This window comes from Phoxinus phoxinus (assembly GCF_949152265.1).
Source record: "Phoxinus phoxinus genome assembly, chromosome: 13".
Classification (NCBI taxonomy): Eukaryota; Metazoa; Chordata; class Actinopteri; order Cypriniformes; family Leuciscidae; genus Phoxinus; species Phoxinus phoxinus.
The window spans coordinates 18,527,679-18,555,408 of record NC_136888.1 but is presented as its reverse complement, the minus strand read 5'-3'; the positions used below and the strand labels follow the sequence as shown (position 1 = coordinate 18,555,408).

Genomic DNA, 27,730 nt, shown 5'->3' with positions numbered 1-27,730 from the left:
GAAATCTTCTTAATCATTATAAATGACTATACTGTCATTTCTGATCAGTTGAATGCATCCTTGCCGAATAAAATAATAATTATTAATATTTGAATCTTACCAACCCCAAACTGTTTAACGGTACTATGTAGACTTCTCAACAGAATCTAATATTGAGATGTAGAGGTCAAAAGTACCACCAGTAACTGCCATTAATGTCTTGTTATTACGCCACCATGTTTTGTCATGTACATTTTTATTCATTTATTTATTTAAAACATTGTCAGGTGCAATTGTAGTCTTCAAATTATCCAGTAAAACTTTTATTAAAAAAACATTTGAAACATTTTGCTCTAGAAAAGCGCAATATCAAAAAGTTTTTAATCGTTTAAACAACAACATTTTTAATTTATATTACAAAAATTCCAAACAAGTCCAAAAAAACCCTCTTTGCTGTGCACTAAATTGTTGGGTAATGGAAGAGAAAATGTGTATTCTGTAAAATCTAATCCTATCCAATGGCTTATGTCGAACAATAAACAGTAGTAGCATCCTAAATCATTCATTATGATTAAAATAAAAACATTAATAAATGTGAGTCTACATCAATGTGCTCTGTACAGTCTAAAATCTCAGGCTGAGCTTTCACCCTGCCCGTCATTTCAAGAGCACGGACAATTGGCCAGACGTCCCTCGTAGGGGCGGGGCCGAGGACACACCCGGTAAGTTCATTGGTGGGGTCGATGAGCACCAGCTCAAGGGTCAATCTCCATGGGAATGATAGTGAGGATGACGTCCTCGTTGCCACGTCGAACCACCACACGTAAACTGGTGTCCTTTTTGATGGCCGCGCTCACATCCGTTGCTGTAGAGATGCGCTGACCATTGATGGAAATAATGACGTCGTGTTCCTTAAGTCCACCTCTGCAGAAAAGACAAGAGAAGAGGGGAAAAGCATGTGAGGAGTGACTAAAGAGGACTATAAAATTAATTTTGATGATCACAAAGACTGAAACTTTTCCAGTACAAATCTAATATTGCTGGATTTCCCAGAATTACTCCAAAAAAGCTTCCAAAACCAACGCTGAAGGGTGTACGTAATGTATTTTTACAGTTGTTGTAGAACTGTACGCTTCATCAAAACATCAACATTCAAAAGCGTAATGGCTCTATAATTCAGACCTTATCACTTCAAATGGCTTTATTTGGCCATATTTTCAAATGGCCATATTTCAGATATATAGGCCTACTCCTACATCTATATTAGGTCAAACCAAACACACTGAGATCGTATCCACATGCTCTGACAGAGTATCCACCTAGGTTATATACTAGACTTCACAAGTACTTCCTGTTTGTTGGACTGCAAGTGTGACATTTGGTGATCATCTGTTATTCAATTGTGAATCATAACCGTAGTGATGTCGCACCGAGAGGAAAGAAGCAGTTGTTTGTGTGTCTGGGTGCCATCTGAGCTTGTTCTTAACATGTCCAAGCTTTCAGGAAAACTAAAAATGTCCTGGACCAGGATGTGGTGGGCAGTGGATTGGACTGTGGCTGTGGAATTATAACAAAACAGTGTTTCATGCACAAAGAATTTCATCACACGAACCTGCAAACCATAAATTTGCCTTCGAGTAGGTGTTTGCTTTTGTTTTTAACAGACATGTATTGAAGACAAGATGCACTAAAAATGCTAACGGATGTGATGTGGCAGTGACAGGACCTGAGTCACATGATCTGGGCGACTAACTGGAAGTTGTTAGTCGAATTTAAAGGGATTGTTCACACGAAAATAAAAATCTGTCATCATTTACTCACCCTCATGTTGTTTCATGACATTTTATTTGGTTCTGTAGGAATATTTTAGCTGTTTTTTTTCCTGTCCAATGAAAGTTTCACCGGAAAAAAAAGAAAGCCATACAACTTTGGAACGACATGAGTTTTAATTTTTAGGTGAACTATCCCTTTAATTCATATGCTTTTTCAGCACTTTAGATGCCTCTCTCGCTCTTACGCACATAATGCTTTTCAAAACAGAAGAAGAGGTTTCAACAGTCAGTCAATAAACATGTCGGGCTGAAAAGATGAACATCAGCAGGTTTTTGTGCGAGTGTTTTTTGATGGGGCTCAAACTTAAATTTAAAACATGTGGAGACAGATGGAGCCAAATACAAAATCCCTCCAAGCATGACGGCAGAGAGCATGTGGCCAGTAAAAACAGCATGCGAGTGCTGCCAAATGAGATGACCTGCGCTCTTGACCTGCTTGGCATTATGGGACTTCGAGTTTTGGTGACTCACGCTGCAGCTGGGGTTTTGGAGATGACCTCAATCACATAGGCTCCTGACGTGATGTCAGGGAAGTCTCGCAGTCGACCTTTCAGCTCTTTGGACAGTCTGCGAGCGAGAATGAATAGAATTACATCACATCTGCTGCCATCAAAGTATTAAAGAAAATATTAAAACTAACACTCAGTGTAATATGGTACTATAAATCACAGAGTATAAAAACAGAGATCTCATAGGATTACATAATCTTGTAAAATCTTCCATAAGGAAGACATTATCCTTATTAAAGTAAGTATTCATTCATTTGATGCATGGACTTGGTTATGTACTCACGCAGGAGTGAGGGTCATCATACGAACACCGATGTATCTTTTCTTCGTCGCTCCTCGTCCTGTAAAACAGCCAGATGAACAAAATGTAAGTTAGTATAAAGAATAAAGTAACACTCCGCTACTCTATGTCTGGATACGCTGTGTCGTACCTCTGGCCAGTCTGTCATACGACTCAGCAAGAAACTGACGTATCTTGTCTGACGGAATAGCGAAGGAGATTCCGGCTGTCACCTTCAATGTGTTGATCCCAATCACTTCACCATCCTACAGGAAAAAAAATGATCCGGTATGCACATGATTATCCTGCTGTTGACATACTTTAAAAATGTAGGAAATGTACATCATGTAGTAACATCTAAATAAACTTGTTTCATTCAATTATATTTCATTCAATCTCATATACTAGATTCTAAAATAATGTGTGATCATTTTAACTTAAATAGGATTGTTATTTTAACCAAAACTATTAAAAAATATTTTCTGTAATTAAAATGTAGCTGAAATAAAATCTAAAACAAAATCTAAAAATGTAAACCTACCTGAAACTAATGAAAATTAGAAATGATGCCTAATAATTTGTAATTAAAAATTACACACAAAACCACATAACATAATTACTAAAAATAAAAATAATAAGCCAAATTATTTTAATAATGAAAATAAAAGCCAAAAGAAAGTACTTCTAAATCGTATAATAGTACATAAATAAGACTAAAGTAACAATGACTCAAATAAGTATTTCATGTATCATTATTTATTCATCTGGTAAGTAGCCATTTAATAAGCAGGATACGTTCAAATGGTCATTATCACAAAAAAACCTCCTTTGGGATGATATAAGACTCCTCCACTGCAGGTCCTGATCACCTTATCAGGGTTTATCTTTCGATTATGTACATTATCCCTTACATATTCACGCTTTACTGTAATCCTTGGGACATGATCTTTAAAAAGATGCCCTTTTACACATTTGACTGAGGGTTAGAGTTGCACTATGTCAAACATCGGGTCTCACTGGGTAACATTACTGTAACACCAGACACATTCATGAAAATGGGTCCTGATGATTACCACACAGTCATTCTCTGTGCAAATACATAGTGTATATTCATTTATGGGATTTTGCTGAACAGTTTTGGAATGAGGAAATGCTCACCAGATTGACTAATGGTCCTCCTGAGTTGCCATACTGTAAAAGAGACATTTCATGTGTTAGGACATGCTTGGGTTATGTGTCTGGATTTGTGCGTGCATATGTGAGCCTCATGGTAAGACCATCAGATGGAAAGACAGACATAAAAATAATAAAAAAGTAATAAATTACTTAAATAAAAAATAAAGCAAGAAATACAATTTGCAGTTAGAAAGAGTGCAATTATTCACTCACATTAATGATGGCGTCAGTCTGAATGTAATCCATATCAGAGTTTCGTAGACCCAACTCTTTCCCGCCTCTCTGCGTGGTGCTTACTATCCCTGTGGTAACCGTATTCTGGAGGGAAAATGGGCTGCCGATAGCAACCACGAATTCTCCTGGTCTGAGGTCAGCCGATCGGCCGAGCAGAAGCACAGGAAGCTTACTCTGTTGGCCAGGAAGAAAAGAAGAAAAAACGATTACATGGGAAATGCAGCCTTTATTTCAGTATCTGCCCATAAAACAAGAATAATCCCAAATTTCACAATCTTAAAGCCTGCAAAAGTTTATAAAAAGAACTTTAATTGATATCCAATAGTGGCCACCCAACACAGCTGTTTTTGACATTCTAGCAACTTTATGACATTGCAAAGTCAGTCATGTGATAAATGCTTGTGCAGGCGTTCCATAAGTCTACCCTTCAGTTTCCTGAACTGCCCAGAACTGGTATACAAACAGTCCTATTCTAACACCTCTGTGCGTCCGCTATCAAGTGTCTGCTAAACAGGAGTTTGGATTTTAAATTCAGACCTCTGAAACCTTATCGCCAGGCAACCTTTATGACATCATGGGAAAATAGGCACTTAGGACAGGACGGGACAAATCAGAATGCTGTTTTGCCCTTCCTGTGGGGAATCATCCACGGAATCTCCCCTCTCATCACAGGGGCTTGAGGACGATCAACGTGACAACAGAATATGCATGTTTAGCTGCACTGGTGTCTAGTTTGTTTACTGACAGTAAAAATAGAGTCAGAGAGTTGAGACACGTTGAGCTTGATATGCACACACATTTTCATTTTGCCTCGCATATATGGGCTTTTTATGAATTGCGGCTATTTGGAGGATAGCAATGTGAGATGTCTTTACTAAGAAAACATTATTGAAACGTTAATGAGGGAAATTTTCAATATTGGATTGTTTAGAGGTCGTGTGATGTCTGTCTAAGCTCCCTAAAGGCCCGTTCACACAAAGAACGATAACTATAAAGATAACTATAACGATAACTATATTTGTGTCCACACCAACAAACGATGACAGTCAGTTTATTCTAAGCTTGCGCACTGCAGTTTAAAAAGTATATGTACAACATGCCATTTCCTTTGTTTGCCTCATGCATATATACCCTGAGTTTCTGTCTGTTCCTTTGTCCGTTCTCATTTATGCAAGTAGCTGTGTACCCTTATTTTTCTGAGTTTTCCTGCATGTTATATTAAAGCTTGTTGTAATTGTATTCCTGTCGTCGTTAGATTCATTCATCACAGCTAACCCATGACATCCGCAATGTCGTCTACCATTTTAAATACTCAAGCCCTTAAATCTGAATGAATTCTGATTGGCTGTCAACCACTAGTTGGCTGTTTATCGTTCAACCGCTGGGAAAAAAAAATATTTCTGAAAGTGATCCCAACGATATCGTTCCTCTATATTGTTATCATTATAGCTGTGGTCTGGACTCTGCTATTCTTTTATATTTAGAACTTTATTTCGATTTTTAGAACTATATCATTATCGTTATCTTTATAGTTATCGTTCTTGGTGTGAACTGGCCTTAAGGCCTGATTTGGAAATTACAGGAAAATGTTTCACAATATTACCACTATATCCTACCATAAAATGTTAGACTGGAAGAATCGTTGTTGGTATATCTGAACTAACACCTTAAACAAGAAACAAAATGGCTGCCTTGTTACTGCAGAGTTTCTACACAGGCTGTAGCTACCTGGTGGAGAGGAAGGAAACTGTAAGTCAAGAGTAGTAAACTGATCCTGAGCATTTATCACGAGGTGAACTCTCAGCGAACTCGACCTGTGCTAGCGGGGTTTTAAAAATAGAAGAGGATAAAGATGATGATGACTGGCAAACAAGACAAAGAAATGTATTACTCCCTCCTCGCTAGAGGCTAAAATTATGCACAGCAATGGGCTAAATTAATGTCATGACAATATGATCCTCTAGTCTTGAAATTTTAATTCATAACCATATACTCTTAATTTATTTTCAAGCAAGCTTAAGAATAAAGTTATATAGGCTACAAAACTTAAATGTAGTTTATAATTGTTTATTGCACAGTTTATATTAAAAAGCAATCTTAATCAACATGTATATCCGCCTTAATGAAGAAGGGCACATGTATATGTGTGCGAATATGCGCGTGTGCCGGAATCAAAGATCAGCCAAACACTGCCCATGCTCCTGTCAGAATATCAAAGCTCTATTAGGTTACCATTGCAAAAAGATGAGATCATGCTTTAGACACAAAGGTCACATTAGAATTTAGCCACAATGAAGCTAAGTCAGCCATTTTGAGTCAATGTGGCATTTTGGTCAACCATTTTGTGCGTGTGTGAATTGTGAAATGATAGTTTCCATTTACTAACTTATCTACAGGATAAAACCACCATAAAAGCTTCCCTCTTTACTTTTCACTCTTTCTCCTCACCACAAAGATGACTCAGTGTTCATGTCCGAACTCAAACTAGGCTATTATCAGTATATTAGAGCAGTGGTTACATTGGCAGGATATCAAAAATGGTCAAAGAGCTAAAAAAAAGCTTTGTAATTAATGTGTGTGTGTGTGTGTGTGTGTGTATCTGATTTACACACATATGTAGGCACAGCTGCAAACAAACAAATAAACAAACATAAAAAAAATCTTTTTTTAAACACAAATTATATATACATACACTGCAGTTCAAACGATTGGGATCGGTAAGATTTTTTTATGTTTTTAAAAGAAGTATCGTATGCTCACCAAGGCTGCATTTATTTGATTAAAAATAAAATAACATCAAAAACAGTAATATTGTTCAATATTATTACAATTTAAAATAACTGTTTTCTAATTTAATATATTTTAAAATGCCCTCAGATAAAATGTCTAATGTGTATACACTTGTATATATTGTATTATCTATATAGGCCTGTATGCACTATGGACAAAAGTATTGAGACTGAGACACCTCTTAATTGAGAGACTCATTTCCACGGGAGTATAAAATCAAGCACCTTGCCAAGCAGTCTGCATTTAAAAAGTTTTGTGAAAAAAATTGGTTATTCTGAAGAGCTCAGGGAATTCAAGCTGTGATAGGATGGCATATTTGTAATAAGTCAGTTTGTGAAATTTCATCCCTAGATATTCCACGGTCTTCTGTAAGTGGCATTATTGGACAGTTGGGAACAACAGCAACTCAGCCACGAAGCTGAACGGAAGACCACTTAAAGTCACAGAGCGAGATTACCGAGTGCTGAGGCGCATGGTGCGTAAAAGTCACTAACGCTCTGCTGATTCCATAGATGAAAAGTGTAAGGACAAGTAGACTATATAATTTTGTGTATATGACAAGCTACTCTGACATACAACATATGATGATGACCAGTTACGTTGGTCATTTCAGCAGGTTGTGAGGTTATCATAACAGGCCATGAACTCTAATAAAGCTCTATGTGAGACTACAGGTCAGCAGTTCCTTATAAACATTTACCAGCAGAAACACCTGCATCCATCTGGCCTATAAAAGCACCCAGTTACCCAGGTGTCTGTGTTAATGATACCGCAGTCTGAAAATACCAGTCAATCTGGGACATGTAAAAACAGTCTCACCCTCACCCGATGCCAATGAAACACTATAGAACTTTGAAAAAGAACACTTTGTTGTCCCCATAAGACCTCCAAGATAAGGCGATAAGGATCTCCAAACAGAGATAGAAGATATGTGTCACAAGAAAGGCAAAGAAAAAAAGCTAAACAAAAAAAAGATCTTTCAGTAGAGATATAATACATACTACTCATGTCAGACAGAGAACAACACAAAACAACAATGAAAACAAATACCACTTGATTTTAAGGGTAAGGACACCTCTCAAACATTTATATAATGATATGGAGGATGTGAACAAAAAAACACTGAATGATAGTCAATTTCCTCACCTATAAAATTGGTAGTGATATATTTAATTTCTTAAGGTGATTTTAATTTCCTTTTGGGTTCATTTCAATCAAACCGCATTTCCACTGCCCACATCTGTAAAAACCATTCCAGTAGCTAAACTTTAACAAGCACTTATGCAGGTGCAAAATGGGTAACAGTCTGACGAAGGTTTAGTTCATTATTAGAGTGACAGAGTTTCCACAGGTTGACATTCCCATGCACTACTAAAAATGTGTGTCTGCTTTTAAACATCAGTTTTCAGTTTTCACCAGTAAAAACTGACTAGGAACCGGAGTTACTGAGATCACCGTCCCGCTCTGTCATCATTGTGCCCTTCAGTAGGCACCTCGTCCCACGTTGTGCCTCTAATTACTGCGTTGTGAGTGACTTTAGAAGATAAGCGCCAGTTTAATTGCAAGCACCGGATTCTCCACTTGGTGGGTTTTTGTTGGATGTGGCTGCAAGATATTTTCAGTGAGTGAGCTATTGAAGGTTCTTCCCAGAGGAGATCTCAGAGGTTTCTCCATCAAAGCTCAGTAGACTTAATAAAGTTCTCAATTATGTTTCATGTAAGTATGTATAGCACACTCTTTGAGATTTCTCCAAAAAAGCCCCTATGAGTAATAAAAATAGGCACAGATAAGACAATTACTGACAGCTATAAAATCAAATTGATTTTGTTAAATTGGAAATCTCATATTTTTCTTAAACTGTGCTCATGTTTGAGATACAGCATCAGTGACATTAAGTGTATTTTCATGCACACAAAGTGTCAGACTAAAACAATAAGTCTTTTTTAAAAGTCCTATAAATTCTGAATTCATACAAGCCTGTTTTTGTGACAATTTCAGCTCAATAATTTAATTGTACAGCATTTATACAAGATAATTAAGACTAAGTTGATAAGACTACAACTGGCCTACACACATACAACTGGCCACACACACTGAATAGGAGGAGAGGGGAGACATGCATTATGTATTCTGGTGCTTTGGTACTCATTACATACAAAGTGAGATATTTCAAGCCTTTATATGTTATAATTTTGATGACGCTACAGCTTATGAAAACAGCAAATTCAAAATTAGAATATTGTGAAAAGGTTTTCATAGCTGTAAGCCATAACCATCAAAATAATAACAAATAAAGGCTTGAAATATCTCACTTTGTATGTAATGAGTCTATAGTTTCACCTTTTAAGTTGAATTACTGAAATAAATGAACTTTTGCTTTATATTCAAATTTTTCGAGTTTCACCTGCATATCCAAAAAACATAGCGACGGTTAAGATCTTATTTAAAACTCTAGAGGAGACTACTATATTGTGGCTGGCTTTTGGTTGGGCCAATTGAGTCATTTAATATTACAGGGTAAGATGTGAATCACACGTGGGAAAAGTGCAGTAGTTTTAATATACATGGTATAATCTACCATGTGTCTCATGTGTACCATATGCCAATTTAAGCTCCTATATATATATATATAGGAGCTTAAATTGTCCTTTTCTCCAACTGAGACGTTGGAGACTTATTGTTTATTTGCTGCTCTTGTTGCATTAAACAATTGCAATATTTAAAAGAAATGATTTTCCTTCCTTCCAATGTGTTTTTGGTGTATTCAATCACAGAGCAGCTGGTAATATCAGCCTGGGACCATGGGATACCGTATACTGCAAACCTGAGACGAGTTCAGACTTGTGAGTTTCTGAGTGTGTGTTTGGGGGGAGGGGGGTGGTAAAGGGGTTTCAATGACATTCTATTTCCACGTTAATGTCACACATGGTAGATTATACCATGTACATCCTCTATGCCTTTCCATACTTCCACTCTGACCAAAACTACTGCACTTTTCCCACGTGTGATTCACATCTTACCCTGTAATATTAAATGACTCAATTGGCCCAACCAGCAGTCAGCCACATTATAGTAGTCTGGACTGCATTTTAGGTCACTGGAACATCGATAATCCAAAGAAATCTGTGTGTGCGCAAGCACACCATGTAGCCTTAATGTTCTTATGCTAAACGGGAACCTTTCTCTTTGCTTTGGCTCACGACCAGAGCAGAGGAATGGAAAGGAAGACAAATGGGAGATTTACAAATGAGTTGATTAAATGTGTGATGGGCTGAGACATGAAAATGATTCATTTTCCTGGAGCTTCTGAGTTTGGGAACAGGAATGATGGGAAGTTCAACTGAGTGTGGAGGTTGGACCCTTCAGAGCTCCTCATCCGTACAGCATTGCCTTGAATGTGGGTTAAATTTGTGTCCACACACACACACACACACACACACACACACACACACACACACACACACACACACACACACACACACACACACACACACACACACACACACACACACTTTCAGTCCCTAACCACATTTTCTCTCACTGAGAGGGAAACCTTCCCCTCTTTTCTGCTGTTTCTGAAGTCTGGCTTCTGCAGTCAGAGTAATGATTTCCCAAGAGACAGGCAGCCACCAATAAAGGAAAAGAGAAGGAGGAAGAAAGACTATGTGGAGGACAAAAGATTGGGAAGAAAATAAATAATCTGCTCTATGACTCCCCTCTCAGTTCATCCACCATGTGCTGCCCATTTTCTGCATTAGTGAAACTGTGTTGTGTGATATAAGCTCATTTTTTTCTCATCAAGTAAGTTAAGGCATGAGCATACTATATGTTAGTGAATGTGAGTTTAGACTCTGAAGTTTGCAGTGTTGGGTAGTAACACAAATCTGTGATAGAACTAACATTTTAACAAATATTGGAGTACCATGACAGAATGTTACATCACTGTTTTTTTTGTTTGTTTGTTTTTTTGCCTATAGCCAAGCTAGCTGAGGAATAATCAACACTCTCTGTTTTCCCACTCATACAAACTCTCAAATCTCAGTTTGTTTGGCTCGATTCAATGAATTACATGCACCCTGATTTATTAGTGAATCAGTTCATTCGAATTGTTCAGTTTTTGTAGTTGTATTTTTCCAAAAGGATAGGTTTGCTACTTCCAATAGCATTCATGTAGCTCAAATAATATAGCATGGAGATAGCAACACCAAGGTCAAGAGTTCAATTCCCAGAGGATGCATGAACTGAAAAACAATGTAAAATACTTTACATGCATTTTAAATGTTTGATTTCAGTTGGACTAAAGCAGTAATGTATATTTTGTAAAATATTTAAAAAACGTTTTTTAAGTCTGATGTAAGAAATTGTAGTTTCGACTCAGATTCCACTCCAAATTATATTTTAGAATGAGCTCATCCCTAAAATGGCTTAATTATCATAGAGAAGAAGAAAGTCAAGTTATATTGTTTCTGCACCATTTGATCACATCCAATAGGTCACAGCAAATGGTCATCATCAATTGTAAAATGGGAATGGGTGTGGGACACAGAGAACCATCTCAGACAATGGGGTGTCAGAGCTTCATGAGCACAGCTGTTACAACAGGAGCAACTTCATTTACATTGAGAGAGGTAAACTGTAACAGGGTAAAAGGTTTGATATTTGGATGTTCGTCTTCAACATCCTCATCCTTTTTTTCCAACACAGACTACCAGACCTATAGATATAGCTCAGCTTGCCATTATCCAACATACATGTTAATCAGACGCATGCAGGCGGCTCAGTCTGTAGCTGGACTACTCAAAAGCTCAATTATAACAGCATATAAGCATACTTACTGAAAGTACTGACCTACTTAAAACCTCACAACATGCCTCAGAAAAAGAGAAGAAATTGCAGTAATTGCTTACAGGGATGCAGGCACACACAAGTTCTCTCAAACACACACACACACACAAACTCAGTCTCCCCGGGGTCTTTGCGGTGCCTGATCCTTTTCCAGAGCATGAACTCTAACTTACTTGTTGTGGCATTCAAGCCAATGCCAAGCCAATGTCCTGTTAGTTAGAGGCAAGTCTTCAGAGACAAGTCTGAACTGTCTCTATTAAACTCTTTCGCTGTAGCTCACACACACACATGGCCATGATGTCATTCAAGATCACTCACTCAAACTGGGGCAAACTCTTTAGCAGCTGGCCGTTAAAGAGTCACTGATTCAATCCAGCAGCATCCGAAGCCCCAGCTGAGAGAGAGAGCTACATAAAACATCTCAGACTGTAGGCACTGCCATGGGATCTGTTTTGACTGCAGGGATCGGGATAAGAAGCAGTCAAGGAATCTGATCTTGAAGCAGTATGCATTCTTCAGATCAAACTTAAAGAGGGCTTGCGTGTGCTTTATTTCTCTGGAGAACATGTTTAAGAGCCTGAGTGATTGTGAGGTTAGGATTGTCGGCCAAACATGCTGGCTGGTGTCTATCAGCTCGCATTGACATATATTAAGAGTCTGCACAGTGCACTGCACTGACCTGAGTGAGCGGGGGGTTGTGGGTAATAGAAAATTTTAAGACACCTTATAAGGATTGCGTTGGTCATTCTATATTTATGGAGTCAGTAATGTTCCTATTTTGGTTACATGAAAAGTCTCCTTTCCAAATATTACTATGTGAATGCGGTAATTGCTGAAATATAGTCAAGTTTGAATTCCTGTAATCTTTAGCTTGCCAATTAGTTTTTTTTCTTCAGTTAATGAAACACTCTTAGTTTATTTGGACTTGGTTTTTGATGTTGCACTAATAGTAACTATATGCTAAAACAGAGCCTGGCATATTTGCAGCATCGCGGTACGTATTCATTCTTGAACCCTATTCAGTATAGGGCTGTCACTTTTTATTCGATATTCGAATATGCATTCGAACATGACGTGAAATAACCGTAATCGAACTTCAAATAAACTATTCGGTTTTTAAAGTGCCATGTCTAGCGCATTTTTTACAGTCTATGATAAGACCGTTTGCTTTTTATTTTAAAAAAGCGTGTTATTTTGAAAGCGTGTTACAGGCTGCTATGTTATAGTCAGATATGACGGCGCGCTGCAACACGTATCACCGCAGATGATCTATTCATCAAGCGTCAAGCCAATGTGCAAACTATCGCAAATCAAAGTGAAAGTAAGTCGCAGACGCTTTAACACACAATAATAATAATCTTCATTAAAAGTAAAGAAACGAAATGATCTTACCAGGGCTGCCGCTCTCTCTTATTGCAGTCTTTGATGTTAGCTGATGATCAATAAAATGCAGCTCATATGTTGCTTTCGGTGACATTAAATCCATTAAATCTGCATATAGCGCGGGAATTGAAGATCGAATTTATATCCGGTTTAAATCACATTTAGGCCTATGTGACCAGGTGTAAATGGAATCGTTTTGATAGCTATCCGATCTGAGAAAACGCGGCCAGGTTTAAACAGCCCCAGAAACGCAGCAGACGGCCAGAGCATCGCCAGGCGTCCAACATCGACTGCATACTTTCCTGCACAACCGGTCGGCACCGTGCAGATGCACATGTAAAGGCAAGGTTTATTTGCAGATATGAGTCCTATAAGTGTAATTTTGGGAGTCCTGTTTATGACTGTCAAACTGTTAGTAAAGTTTAGATTGACGTTTTTTTTTTTTTTTTTTTTTTTGCACGCGCGCGCGGGGGGGGGGGGGGGGGGTTCGGATGGTAATAGATATTCGAATATATTCGAATACATAGGCTGGTATTTGATATCCGTTCGAATTTGATTTTTCTCAAAAGTGACAGCCCTAATTCAGTATAAACAATCAGGATCAAAAACAAAACCTTCGCTTCCATTTATAAACCACGGTGTGGTGGCTTTCTGTGTAAAAAAGACATTATAAAACTGTTCAATCTGTCCACCTCAGTACACAAACCACACCGATGTTTGGTATGTGGTAGGCTAAACATGCAAAGTGCCTGCTGAGAGAATAATGGTCATTAATACAGTCAACTGCTTTCTGGAGCATTACTTTAGCATTCGAGTCTCTGTGTGAATGTGTATGTGCTCAAAAACACTTTTATGCCTAATGAAGAGGGTACAACATATGTTCCTGAGGCCTAGGAAACTTTCCCTCTCTCTGTGAGTCAACCTTCCTCAACCTCATTTACCCTTTCCTCTGGTCAACCTAGAACAGCTAAAGGATGATATTTAAGGGAAGTCAACCTGAACGTTGCCATTATTGTTGCCAGTAAGAGGCTTGGATTTGTTGTAGAAGGATATATGGCACTTTTCACGAATAGAGTACAAAATAAGATCTGAAACTCTTTACTTTTTGTACGTGAAAATAAATAAATATTAAATATTAGCAATACTAGCAATAAACATTAAACATGTGAAAAACTAATTCCGTAAGAATGTGTAGCAGGGATTGCAAGGATAAGGCGTGAAATATTAGTCTAAATTAATATTAACTAAATAGATTTAAAAATACAAAAAAAACAGTAGGTTATATAGTTTTCACAACAACAAACATGGGATTTGTGTTTATAATGCTCATTCTACTGCTAAAAAAGCAATGTGTACCAAAGGGGGACAAAGCGGTGAAGTACCCGTTCTTGGATCAACATCTTTGTTGATCCTGGAATAACATTCCAATCAATCAATCAATCAATCAATCAATCAATCAATCAATCAATCAATCAATCAATCAATCAATCAATCAATCAATCAATCAATCAATCAATCAATCAATCAGATCTGAGAGACAAGATTACAGTTTATGTCAAGTTTAGGCTTACAACCAGAGTTAAGGCTTCTGCACCATTCTTATTCACCAATCATTTCCTTCTGATTGTTATGGGTAGGGTTAGATTTAGGAGTAGGGATAGGCATAGGGTTAGTTCAAAAATTTTGAACAGGAGGCTGTTCCAGGAACAACAAAATATGTTGATCCAGGAACATGTCTTACTGGACAAAGTTATGGTGACTTAAAAGCAGTGCTGTATTGATTCCTCTTACCGGTGGATCAATCTTTATAAGGGCGATGTCTGCTTTTTCATCGACATCTTTAATCTTAGCATCATAAGAGGCTCCGTTTTTAAGCTCCACCTTCACACGGTTTTTATTGGCTACCACGTGGGCGTTTGTCACAATGAGGCCATCGTCAGACACCACAAACCCTGACCCGCTCGCCACTGCCATCTCACGCTTTGAGTACACCATCCTAAAAAAAGAGGCAAAGGGCATGAAAGAGAAAGAGAGATGGAATTGGAGGTAAAGAAAAATACATTTGGTCAAATGTTCCTCTGTTGATCTTATAGACTAATGGAAGCTTGAGAACCTTACTTGCGGTAGAGTTCAATATGAACCACGGCAGGGGCGATCTTCTCTACAACATCTGCAATGAAATTGTACTTGTATCTCAGGCTGTTGGGGTTATCATGGACAGCTGGAGAGAGAAAAAGAAATAAACAAACAGAATGAGATGTAATGAGAATGTATAATAATGGAAGAAATGGACAGTAGAGGACAAACATCTGAAAATATCAAATGACATCACTTAAACAGGACACGGAAAGGAATTGAGACTAGTCGTTAACTAAAAAAAGACAAGTGGTGGGATTTTTCTGTGTAAATATGGGACTTCTGTTGCTTACGTAAGTCAGCATCACACACACACACACACACACACACACACACACACACACACACACACACACACACACACACACACACACACACACACACACACACACACACACATACACATACACACGTGAGGAGCAAGATCTGAGAAGTCTCTTGGAGGACATGTCTGGAAATGTTGACTCTTGTCCTCTGTAATTTCAACATGAAGGGAAAAGAAGTGAGAGATATTCTTTTCCATTTCAACCAAAAGAGTTTATTATCAGCACTCAAAAAGCTCATAATAAACATACACAAAGTGTATGAAAATTGCTCTTTTAATTTTCTACATTCTTTCGTTCCATCGCCCTCAGGGTCAGACTGTTTAGCATCACAGACACAAAGGCACAGACGATCCAATCAGTAAGACAGTCACTTGCAATGATGGACTAGTCCTTTTAATTATACGGGATCACAGGGACCCCAAGAAGACCTGGCAGTTGGAAAGCATGTAAGTTCAAAAGATAAATGTGTCTGAGGCCAGATGAGTTTGTGCTAAGTAAGGGGACATTAAAATTAACGAGTGGAGTGGTTTATGAACAGTTATGCTGTTTGCTCAAGTGTAATTAAAGTCACATCCAGCGTGGCGCTTGCGTGCATTCTGACCTGAGAAATTCAACCTAATTATAGTTTTAACAGCAAGTCTTCTCAGATTTGCAAGAAGGGTTTCCCACTATTAATCTGTTACTATGACACTCATTTAACAATCACACCTGCTTGACATTTATCGTTATTCGTTATCTTGAGTTTAAATGCTCTCTGTTTTTTTAGTTCCTCATTATTGAATTATTTAATAGGCCTGGTTTTGTTTTCATCCTTTTGGCATTCATTTTCAACATCATATAGACCTAATTGTTACAGTGGTAGGCACCTCTTGAAATCGTTGGCGTTCTTATTATTCTTCTTCTGTTTTTTTTCTTCTTCTTTTTCCGTATAGGAGTATATGGTAACCCATAGAACCGCTTGCGGGAAAGTTATGGAATTTGGCACACTGATAGAGGACAGTCTGAACAGTCACCATAGCAAAATTGGAGTATCTAACTCAATCCCTCTAGCGCCACCAACTGTCCAAACTTTCACTCATGTTTATGTTAATGACTTTTGAACTGCTAGAAACAAAAGCTGTTTTCTCTGATTCTTTGGCTCAAGCCGATCGAATTTCCACCCTATGTCGTCATTTTCTGTCATGGAAATCTTTCCGCCATTTTAAATTGTCTGAAAAACCTACTTTTTCGAACTCCTCCAAGACGGTTGCTCCAATTTTCACGAAAATTGAACCAGATCATCTCCAGACTATGCTGACAAAAAAGTTCTGGAATTCAAGATGATTCGTCAAACCATTCTCAAATACCACACAAACTAATTGTACGTAGCGCTTGTGAAAACAGACTTGAGGCTGTATCTCCGCAATGCTTTATCATATTCAGACCAAACTTGGTACATGTCATCACAAGCATGACCTGAGGCTACATGCTGTGTTTCAGCACAGCGCCACCTACTGGTCTGGAGATACAAAAATTGCTATTTTTGCTGAGAACTTCTGAACGGTTTTTCCATATCAACCATTTTAGGCATCGGCCATTTAGAATTTTGTAACAAAATGCTGTACTTTATGAATGCATGAACGTATTGTTACAAAACTCGGTGTGGGTCATCATCAGTACGATGCCCTGAAGGAGCCTGAGAAGTTTCGAACCAGCGCCACCTAGTGGTAAAAATTAATTTTTCAAATACTTATAACTCTGGGTGTTGTTGACTTATTTTCACGGGAGTCATTTCATTAGGTTCCTGAATACATTCCGAGTCCAACGATACCAAACATGCTAAGTTTCTTTGCTAGGCTGTCTGCCGGAAGGTAGTTATTTTAGTCGATAAAGTTTCAAATGTGGATATTTTTCTTACACGAACGCATAGCTTCACTTTAGAAGGCCTTTATTAACCCGCCAAAGCTGTGTGGAGCACTTTTATCATGGACAGATTATATAACTCCGATTTTATTCGTCTGAAAGAAGAATGTCATATACACCTAGGATGGCTTGAGGGTGAGTAAATCATGTGGTAATTTAAATTTTGTTGGGTGAAATATCCCTTTAATACTTTTGTGGAAATGAAAAAGCTTGTTAACACTAAAAACATCTTTACTGTCTGCTTGCTGAATAAATGTTTTAAAATCTTTAAAAAAAAAAAAAACTTTGACCTCAAACTTTTACTGTAAATGTACATCATAAAATGTCATCATCATATTCTGCCAAAAATAATTAAATTGTGCTGTAGAAGGACAACTGTATGTACCAGATTGCAAATAAACTCTTCTGTCATTGACTGTCTAAAATAATTTTACATTTACCGTACATCAGTCTGACTGGACTGGAAATTTACTGTGGGAAGTTAAAGGCCAAAGAATTCTTAACAAATCCTCCCTTTAGCCATGCGATGGAAAGGCATTTGGGTTTTTTTTCCTCTTTGAAAGACAGACCTATGATTAGGTCAAACGCACTGGCAGAGACAATAGAATCAGACATGCTTGTCTCATCTTGGCCCAAGCTCAGGTTCTGAAACCCAAGAGGATCACAAAGATTTAAACAAATCCATAACCTCTTATCTTTGACAGAACAAAACCTTTTGGACATTTTATGCATTATTAGTGTGTATTCTGGCCACAATTCTACTATAACCTTCAAAATGATTTAACCAGTGCTACTGTTGATGCATTTATGGTTTAAGACTCCATAACCTTTGCTCACAGTGCTGCAAGACTGAAACATCTGACAGTTAAACACATTACCAACCCTGACAGAACCAAATTCACTGTTGACATTCGCACCTGCATGGTTTTGTGCATTTGCTGACTTTTCATCTGATGATACGCTTGAACACACAGCACCGAGCACACAATTCAAACCATCACAACTAACCATCTTCTTCAGACCAAGAAGAAAAGGAAACAAAAGTTTATTTTATGGCGGCAGAATATCCAGTGTGGTGAGACTGACCAGCTCCAGACCAACATTAAACAAGGGACAGCATTCAATCTATAATCACATGTTTTGAGAAAAGCTCAAAACAAAATAAAACTAAAAGCTCATGGTCAAGATGAACAAAGTACACCTTTCGCATGAAGATGCTTTTACGTTGCCAATATAAAAAGATAAATCAGTAATCCAATAATGCAAAACACCTTATTATAAAATGGAGAGTTCTGACTCTAAATTCTGATTGGACGAGCTATTTGTTTGAAGTCACCATGAAATCAAAATGGGCAATTTTCATTTTTTATGAAATATGGAGATATTTATTACAAATGATTTATCCGTGCACAAAATTCTTTTTTCATTTAAATTTATTTGCCCTCATAAACTTTATTATAACTTTAACTATTAATAACTTTTGCAAACCACAATAATTAAACGATCCAATCAAGTCCTGATGGACAGAATCAAGTCCCATACATTTTTTCTTGTTCGAGAAGCCGTTTCACATAGATATGCGTAACAATAGGAAAGAACAGACTATGGCAACTTCCATTTCATGCAAACATAAACATAGTGCAATTAGGGAAATAACTATATTACATAGAACAATTGTTTGTCCTTACTTTTGTCAATAATAAATGTAACTATTTATGTTTATATTTATTTAACATTTATTTTAAAAATCCACATGCTTACACACCTTACCTGTGGTATACAACCATTGCCCAACCTGGCTAATTTCTTTAATCAAATATCAGTAAAGTTACAGTTTTACAAACTATATTGGGCTGGTATCCAAACCTGCCAAGAATTTGCTAAGCTCTGACTTAAATACATCAAAGTCTTTAGTCTGCAGAAATATGAGGCCTTTGTGTTTTTACTGAACCGCTGCCAGATTACAGCATATGGTCTGAGTGAAGGAAATTACATTTGTCCTAGAGATCCTGGGTGTCTTTCCTGGGGGGGTGGAGACATACAGACTCAAGAAAGCAGGTTACACCATCATTAGCACCACTTTTCAGCTTGTTTTCAGAATAAGTCATCTTAAAATTTAGCGTATACATGAAACTCTTCATATTCCATATTTAAAAAAAGAAATTGCAAGACATTTGGACACGGATTAAATGCCATCTAAGAGTGTTCAGTGAACAGTTTGATGTTATTGAACATGTTCCAATAGCTTTATCTGAATTTGATAGACTCTAAGAGCGTAATTCTTTAACCCAGATGTTCAAAGAGTTTGCATTCAATTATCAAAAATACTCATGTGAACTCAAAACACTATTGCAGCACAAATACTTTGTGTTCACAATGGATTGTGTAAACAGTGTGGTTCAAAAGTGTGTGGTCATTATTTTTTTTTAAATAACTTAATTTTATTCAGCAAAATACTTTTATTCATTAAATTGATTAAACGTGACAGCAAAGTCATTCATTATGTTATAAATGATTTCTATTTGCTATTCATGAAAAAATATATTAATAAATTCTTTTCAACATTGATAACAATAATAAATGGTTCTTGAGGACCAAATCAGCATATTAGACTGATTTCTGAAGGATCATGTAACACTAAAGACTAGAATAATGATGCTGAAAATTCAGCTTTGCCATCACAGGAATAAATTACATTTTAAAATATATTAATAATATATATAATTATTTATATAAACATAAAACATAAAAAATCTTACCAACCCAAACTTTTGAATGGTGTAGGCCTATGTGGATAGAGGAGAGGGGGAATTTTTTCTATTCTATAAACAAAATGTTAAATATCTGGCAGAACTTTTCAACATTTCCAATTTTTTTCCCCATTACTTTCCCATCATTACTATTGATCACCCTTTACATCTGTCTGTAGGTTTTGCAAATATTTAACCAATGACATGTATAATAAAGAGCTTGTGAATAAACCTCATAACTCCATTGGATCCTCAAACTGTCAGTCAAGCCTCATAACTTCACCCGCCTCAATCATGTATGAAGTCTCTGCTTCTTATTTGCATTAGGTAAAAAGAACTGGTTGTTTGAATAAGTACAGTTTTCTTTATTCAAGTAACTCTCTCTGTATATGGTGAATATTTGTTGTATTTGAGGAGCAGAGAACTCTAGCAAGTCTAGCGTTTTAGTCTAGCATTTGTCCTTGAGTCATTGCCAATACTGTCTTAAATAGCCTGTGCGTAGCACTTTATCTTTTATAACATAAGATTTTGGGCAAATAAAAAAAAACTGAGCGGCCACATTGCTACAATAAACTAGACAACCTAATGCGATGCACCTACTGTATGGGACATATTGGGGGGCCCAAAAAATTATTTAGCCAACGTCACAACATAAGGTAAATCTGGTGTTCTGTCGACTTGTCCTAAAGATTTTGCTACCTCCCATTAAAACAGTAAGTAGCACAATTCAACAACGAAAAATGCTACCTATCAAATTGTGCTACCAGCATCATATTCATGTGGTTTGAGGCTTTATGAACATCCATACCTACCCTACCTCAACCCTAAAGTACCATTAAAACAATGCAAATGTTTTTTAATGGTAAAAATGTAATATTGATATGTGCATGCACAGACAACGGATAACGGGTGATGAAATGGGAGGACACCAGCCTGGCCCAGCCCTGATTCTATTCTATTCTATTCTATTCTATTCTATTCTATTCTATTCTATTCCATTCCATTCCATTCCATTCCATTCCATTCCATTCCATTCTATTCTATTCTATTCTATTCTATTGTATTCTATTCTATTCTCTGAAACAGCTCCTGCTCTGTTCAGGGAGAGCTCACTCATGGCTAGCACAATGATAACAAAACTCAATAGAACTGGTTAGGGATTGAAACCTTGTGAACATGAACAGGTCATGCCTGTGCCTCTGAGTTTTAGTTATGGTGTCCAGTTACAGTTGTGTAAGCTCTGTCTGAGGCCTCTCTGCGGGGTTTGTGAAGGCTTCAGACTCGAGAAGTGTGTTTATTTGAGTTCAGCCGAGGCCTATGTAGGTGAGCAGAGAGAAGGAAACGAGTCCTTATTGTGGGAAAGTCCTACTGGCCTATATTACACTACAGACGCACAGAGATTATAGGAGAGGAGGCTGTTGGAGAAAGATGGCTGGAGAAAATGTATTTGCAGGAGATGGCAGGATTTTAAGGGAAAGGAGAAGCTCTAAGCTCCAGGGCAGTGAGAAAGACATCACTTAATATGACAAATCATGAAACATTAATAATGAGTCCCTTCTTGTTCATAACAGAATTCATTCACACTTGTTCTCAGATATGCTAATTCCTAGACTGAACATCCACACGTAGACGTATCAGTAAAAAGAGTTAAGCACTTGACCGCACTCATAAACAAACATGCCTTTTATAACATGCTAATTGAAGAGAGTTAAACAAAGACCGCTTCTGCACGAACAGAGCGCACTTACATAAATACAAAGAACAAAACCTTACTCAGAATTGAAACAATACACATCAGTGGAACAATGAGGCAAATAAAGGATGAGATCTTTTACCTCAACATGCATACCGTCACTGAGAAAAGCTCATCAGTAAAGGATTTGAGAGACTGTGATTCATTATTTTGCAGTTAGCAGGAGGATGTGAGGAAAAGAGTCCAAAAATATACATAGGGATGGGTGAACATAAATCAGACTGGTGGAGATAGTGACAGTGGAATAAAACAGTAGAGACACAGTAAAGCATAAAAGTCAGTGAAAAAATCAGTGAGTGAACAAGAGTAAAAAATGTGCATTAACTTATTATTTTTTTTATTTTTTTCAGTGAAATGTGATTTGAGAAAGAGAAAGAAAGAGAAGTCAGAGGCTGGAGAAATATGTGCCTCATCAGCATTTGTAAAGCTACTGAACAAATCTGCAGAAGTCTGGACAGGACAAACCTCTGAGTGTCTATGAAAACCACCGAACAAACACACACAACATATAAAAACAGATAAAAGCACATTAATCACTGCACAGACATACTACAGAGAGCAATTAAAAGCCTGATATGCTGAGTGTGTGTATCCTGAGAGAATTTTAATGCTCTGGTTATACACAAAGACCTGTGATTCTTGAATCTTCATATATACACACAAATAAACTGGCGTGAGCAAGAACAAAGACAACATATGTAAAATTGACAGCAGAAAACAAACAAACGCACAAGACACAACAAAAAACTCTGGGAAACAAGCCTAAAATACTTAAATCCTTAATGAAAACCATGCAAGAGAAGAACAGAGAACACTGACATAAACTTAAACACACACACACTGCCCAAGTCTTTCCAGCTCAGGGCCCGTATAGAGATTTCAGCTGATCCCAAAGATCCAATATTAATAAACTACTCACAAAAACACACACATTTACAAACACGTTTCCTCTCTAACTCTAACTGCTTTTTCACACTCCTTATATAAAATGTTCCAAAACCTAGTGATCTGCCAACACAACTTAATTATGCTATGTTTTAAGATGCCTAATTTCAGACAAAGTCTAAAGCAGCATATATCCTTCGCAGTGAAGTAGGTGAGGTCATTTGTTAAATACATTGCGGCAAACAAATAAACACAAGATTGCAGACTAAGAAGAAAAAGCATGTTAAATATAAATTAAACATTCTATTTAATTCACATTAGACTAGATAAAAAAATAGCTGTGTGATTAAAATGCACTATTTTACCCATGTGCTATGTATTTGAATGATTATTAAAGTACTGCGGTGTTCATGAGCCGAGTTGCTGCCTCTGCAGAGCGTTTCAAATCATGTCAGATCAGTGTTTTAGAACGGTGCTAATATAGCTCAAGGTGCAATGTGAGTCTAGAAAGCATTTGGTGGCGTACCCCTCCTTGGGTTAACCGTGTGCAGGCCATTTCCTTCAATCACAATTATTAAAAAACCCAAACAGGCTAAAACATAGTCTTGCAGGAGGGTCTAGATGACTTTCTTTCTGCTTCAGTAAAAATATGTTTCCTGCTGAATGCATAAGACTCACAATATGACCTAAATCTGCAGCCAGCGAAGGAAAAGTGTGCAGAGACGCAGGCAGGCCTTCAGATCCAGATGCAAATGACATCATGAGTTCTGCAGCGCAGTGTGTTTTCTTTAGGTGAAGCCAGGACTTGGAAGCCACAGACCTCTCACAGCTTGGCACTTTGCTTAGAGCCTTTATTAGTCCAATATGCAGAGACAAGACACATGTCAATGGTTACGCCAAACATATCCTTCATATTTTAGCTTCTACAGAAGAGGCTTTGGAGTGCTGATACTCAACAGCTGACGCAAGGAGTGTTTGTGAGCCAAAAAAGTGTGTGAGGATTCACTATCACATATCCACTATCCGGACCAAGGCAACTATCCACTTTCAGCCACAATTTAAGTTTCAATGTGTGCCAAAATGAATACATTGAGGCTCTTTCAGTAGGAATAATGAAGAAGCAATGAAAAAGATAGAGAGAGACCACATTTCAACTTAAAAAAATAGGAACTTTTTTCATAAAAGAGCTATCTCATAAAAGCAGACCCCTTACAACCTGCTCAAATTCAACTCTAAAAACCCTATCTAACACAAATATGCACAAACACAGAGTAAGATGCGAGGGGTATTCTGAGAGCACACACACACATACTGTATACAAAAAAGAGTAACCAAGCTACTCTGGTTTTTCTCCATTCACAATGGTCTTAGGTCAGGCTGTGTTTGTGTATGTGCAAGTGCCATGACCAAACTGCACATGATGATCAAAATGCATTAAAATGACTAATTGCGACTGAGTGCAGAGACTTAAGCAACACATAAGATGCATGGCTTGGGTCGTTCTACCATTGATCACAGTACACTCAGTTTAAACTGAACACTCAGTTTAATAATGCAATAGTCCAATAAACCCATGCATGACTCAAATAGCCTACATGCAATTTATTTTACTGTTTGTTCATCAACAGAAACATGACATTAAAATTAGTCTGTCTGCCGTAAAATTGCATGAAAAGAAAGCAACATCCTCAACCAAGAGGGTTTACAAAGGAACAAAGATCATAAAAAGGGGGTGCATAGTTTTGCAGACGATGATGAATATACCATCCATGCAGCAAAGATCTGCATCTGCTGCCAGCATCTCTTTCATTCAATCAGTCCATCATTCTCTATCTATCTATCTATCTATCTATCTATCTATCTATCTATCTATCTATCTATCTATCTATCTATCTATCTATCTATCTATCTATATATCTATCTATATATCTATCTATCTATCTATCTATCTATCTATCTATCTATCTATCTATCTATCTATCTACTCTCTTAGTTTTTATTAAGATTATTAGCCTATATAAGGTTATATTAAGAGTTTAAACGAACATGTAAAGTGTGCACAGTTAGTTTTGGTGAGCTACTCACCCGCCCCACACCCTCCTCGCTGTATGAAGAGCACCGGCGGCTGCTGCAGACTCTGCGCTCGGTTACTGATCCTCTTCAGTTCGCAGATGTTTTGATAGGAGACTCCATCACTGCCGCACACCGGGTCGCTACTTTTACACACGCAGATGCCGTGTTTCCCTCTCCTCCTGACGGTAGCGGAGTAGCCCACTCCTCCGGTAACGGAGCACTCCAAACTCTCTCCACACACCGGGTCCCCCAGCTTGCCCACTCCGCCGCACGCCTCTCCCTCTCCGGATGCGCACACCAGGCAGCAGTTACAGTGATCCATCACCTGCCCTGTTGGACAGTCCTTCGGCATTGTCGGACACATGGACTTATCACAGTGACTCGGACATCCGCCGACCACATAGCGTTTACTGAGGCGCGCATCGGCTTGCAACGATGTAACCAAGACGCAGATGCAGAACAGAGTTACCCAAATCATATTTGTCAACGTTAAATAAATAAGGAATGTAAATTGAGGATTATGCGGGTTTAAATGTCTTCTTCTAAAACCAACCGAGCTGCCTCCTGGCGGGAATAATCTTTGGACCGAGCTGTGTAAATTTGGTGCGCCGCGGGAGCGAGCTCAATGCGCGTCTCTTGAGTTTCTGCTGGCGCAGCGTTTATAAAAGCGCTCTGGATTCCACGCGCACACTCCACCACAATGACAACAAGCGCTGCGATTGGTCTGGATGTAGGAAAACTCTCTCAGACTGATCTCTCAGATTCAGATCTTGAAATTGTAGTGAAACCCTAGGTTACCTCTTACAAAAACGTACATGTAGCCTATAGTTAACATTTCCGATGAAAAACTTAAATTATAATAGGATATTTTAGGATGTTTCTGTGGCTAATTGTGTTTGCCATTTTTGACTACTGAGATGTCTAATTAGCCACAGTTTTAACAACATGGGAAAGTAGGCTATGATTACCATGCTAAATGTTTTAAACAAATGAGACGTTTTATGACGCAATGACATGCACTCGGGAGGCCGGGGAATGCTGTAGTTTCAATATCTATAAGTCAACTTGCTATTATAGAAACGTGATATTAATATTAGCTAGAATCAGAGGTGGACAGTAACAAAGTAGCCTACATTTATGTGAGTACTGTAGTGTACATAAGCCTACACTTTTTGAGTATCTGTAGCCTACTTTACTTGAGTAGCCTATTTTTTTCTGGAAACTTTTTACTGACAAATATCGTATTGTGTACTCCACTACATAGATGTGTACTTCTTTTGTTGGGGTGGTAGGAGTGTTCAAAAGAAGAAGAAGAAGATTATTATGGCTTTGTTCATTTGTTTAATTTCTATAGGTTTTATAACATTCTAAAAGCTCTTAATTCCACAGCTACTATAACAGGTAGATGTATTCTATGGCTTCAGAGGCATAAGGTAGTCTACAGTAAGTACATACAATAATGCAACAATAATAAAACAATGCATTGACATTTACCATACTTTTTACTTTTGATACAAGTACTTTTAAAAACAAGTACAGTACTTCTGTGCTTTTACTTAAGTAAAATTCGGTCTTTACAACTTCAACTTGTAATGGAATAATATTTGACAGTATCTACTTTAACTCAAGTAAGGAAGTTGTGTATATATGATGCTGTTATTTAGAGTTGCTTAGCATATTGCCAATTCTCACCAGCTATAAAACTAAGAAAAGAAATGCTTCTGAGGGAGCGAAGAGGAAGACTTTTAGGAAAAGAGCAGAGTAGCTAAAAGAAAGCTGCAAAAATGTAATGTTTAATGGAGTAAGTTTTTCAACTTTGCAATCTTCCGAAACTTTAAGCATCTACACAAAACTATATTGAAACATTTGTCAGAGACATCTGATTCAACATTTAAAGTGTCACTATATTTAAATGTGACCCACAGGAAGACAAATAAACTAATTAAACCAGCACATACACACAGTAAGAATGTGTATCTGGGCCACTTTCTATGTATTTCCATTGTTATGGAAAACTGTCACATTTATGAATCTGATGGTAAACAGACCCCACGATCCAAATAGCAAATTAATTGAACCCATAATTAAACCATGCAGCAAACAGAGTCTTGTGGCTGTGCTGAGCTTCAGCTTCCTGCCATAATTTACAGGCGCTTGAATTAAGCCTGATAAACATTTTTGTGGTAACACATGGACTGCAGCATTCACGGATGAGAGTGAGTCCAGGAATTTTACAGGCCTATAATGTGTCTCACAGAGCTTGTTCGCACACAAACTAAATGTCTGAGATGTTAGTGGTAGGTCTATATATTTATGATGCTGCATGCAAAAAAATAAATTATAAAAAATTAAAATAATTAGACTAAATACTGACCAGACAATTTGACTGTTGGGCTGTTTTAGTGCTAGCGTCTTTATGAGGGGTGAGGCCTGAGGACTAGGGCTGGGTTGTTATTGTGGTTAAATGGAACTAAGAAACTCAAAGCGGGTGATTTTATGGTTTTCCTCATGAACAGAACCTTTTAAGTTGGACAGGTCTGACTAATGGTTTAGTTATCCATTCAATTTCAATGACAAAAACAAAATGTTAGGTCAGCGCTATACTAGCTTGAAGAAACTTGAAAAGACTTGTCTGCAGATGATGAGTAAAGAAGAGAAATATTGCCTGTACTTTTTACCTGTATCCAAATAATTTGTTTTGTGTGTGAATTTAACAGTGGTTTTATAGTAACTGTTATGAGCCTCTAAAATAATTACAACAGTGCTTAAACCATCCAGTGTTATTCTTCTATTATTTTATACTCTTCATTAATATTTTGAATTAGCTTTTTATTTTCCAAATTTGTATTTTACGTTTGAGTTATTTGGTGCTTTTGT

General features: G+C 37.5%; 1 protein-coding gene across 1 annotated transcript; it reads right to left on the bottom strand.

Annotated features, from left to right (window-relative positions):
• Positions 1–208: 208 nt before the first annotated feature.
• Positions 209–27,614, bottom strand: htra1a (HtrA serine peptidase 1a). The gene is made up of 9 exons (XM_079633961.1): positions 24,866–27,614; positions 15,147–15,249; positions 14,820–15,024; positions 3,990–4,184; positions 3,759–3,791; positions 2,752–2,866; positions 2,604–2,661; positions 2,283–2,378; positions 209–903 (listed from the first exon to the last, which is right to left on the bottom strand). The coding sequence occupies exons 1-9, from the start codon at positions 25,329–25,331 to the stop codon at positions 735–737; spliced, it is 1,440 nt and encodes a 479-aa protein (XP_079490087.1). The 5' UTR covers positions 25,332–27,614; the 3' UTR covers positions 209–734.
• Between the last annotated feature and the right edge of the window lie 116 nt (positions 27,615–27,730).

Excerpts from the sequence above, each read along its gene's own strand:
- htra1a (XM_079633961.1), bottom strand. The coding sequence starts at position 25,331 with ATGATTTGGGTAACTCTGTTCTGCATCTGCGTCTTGGTTACATCGTTG. Across the intron at positions 15,025-15,146 it reads CATATTGAACTCTACCGCAA|GATGGTGTACTCAAAGCGTG; the intron begins GTAAGGTTCTCA and ends CTCTTTTTTTAG. Across the intron at positions 3,792-3,989 it reads AGACTGACGCCATCATTAAT|TATGGCAACTCAGGAGGACC; the intron begins GTGAGTGAATAA and ends TCTCTTTTACAG.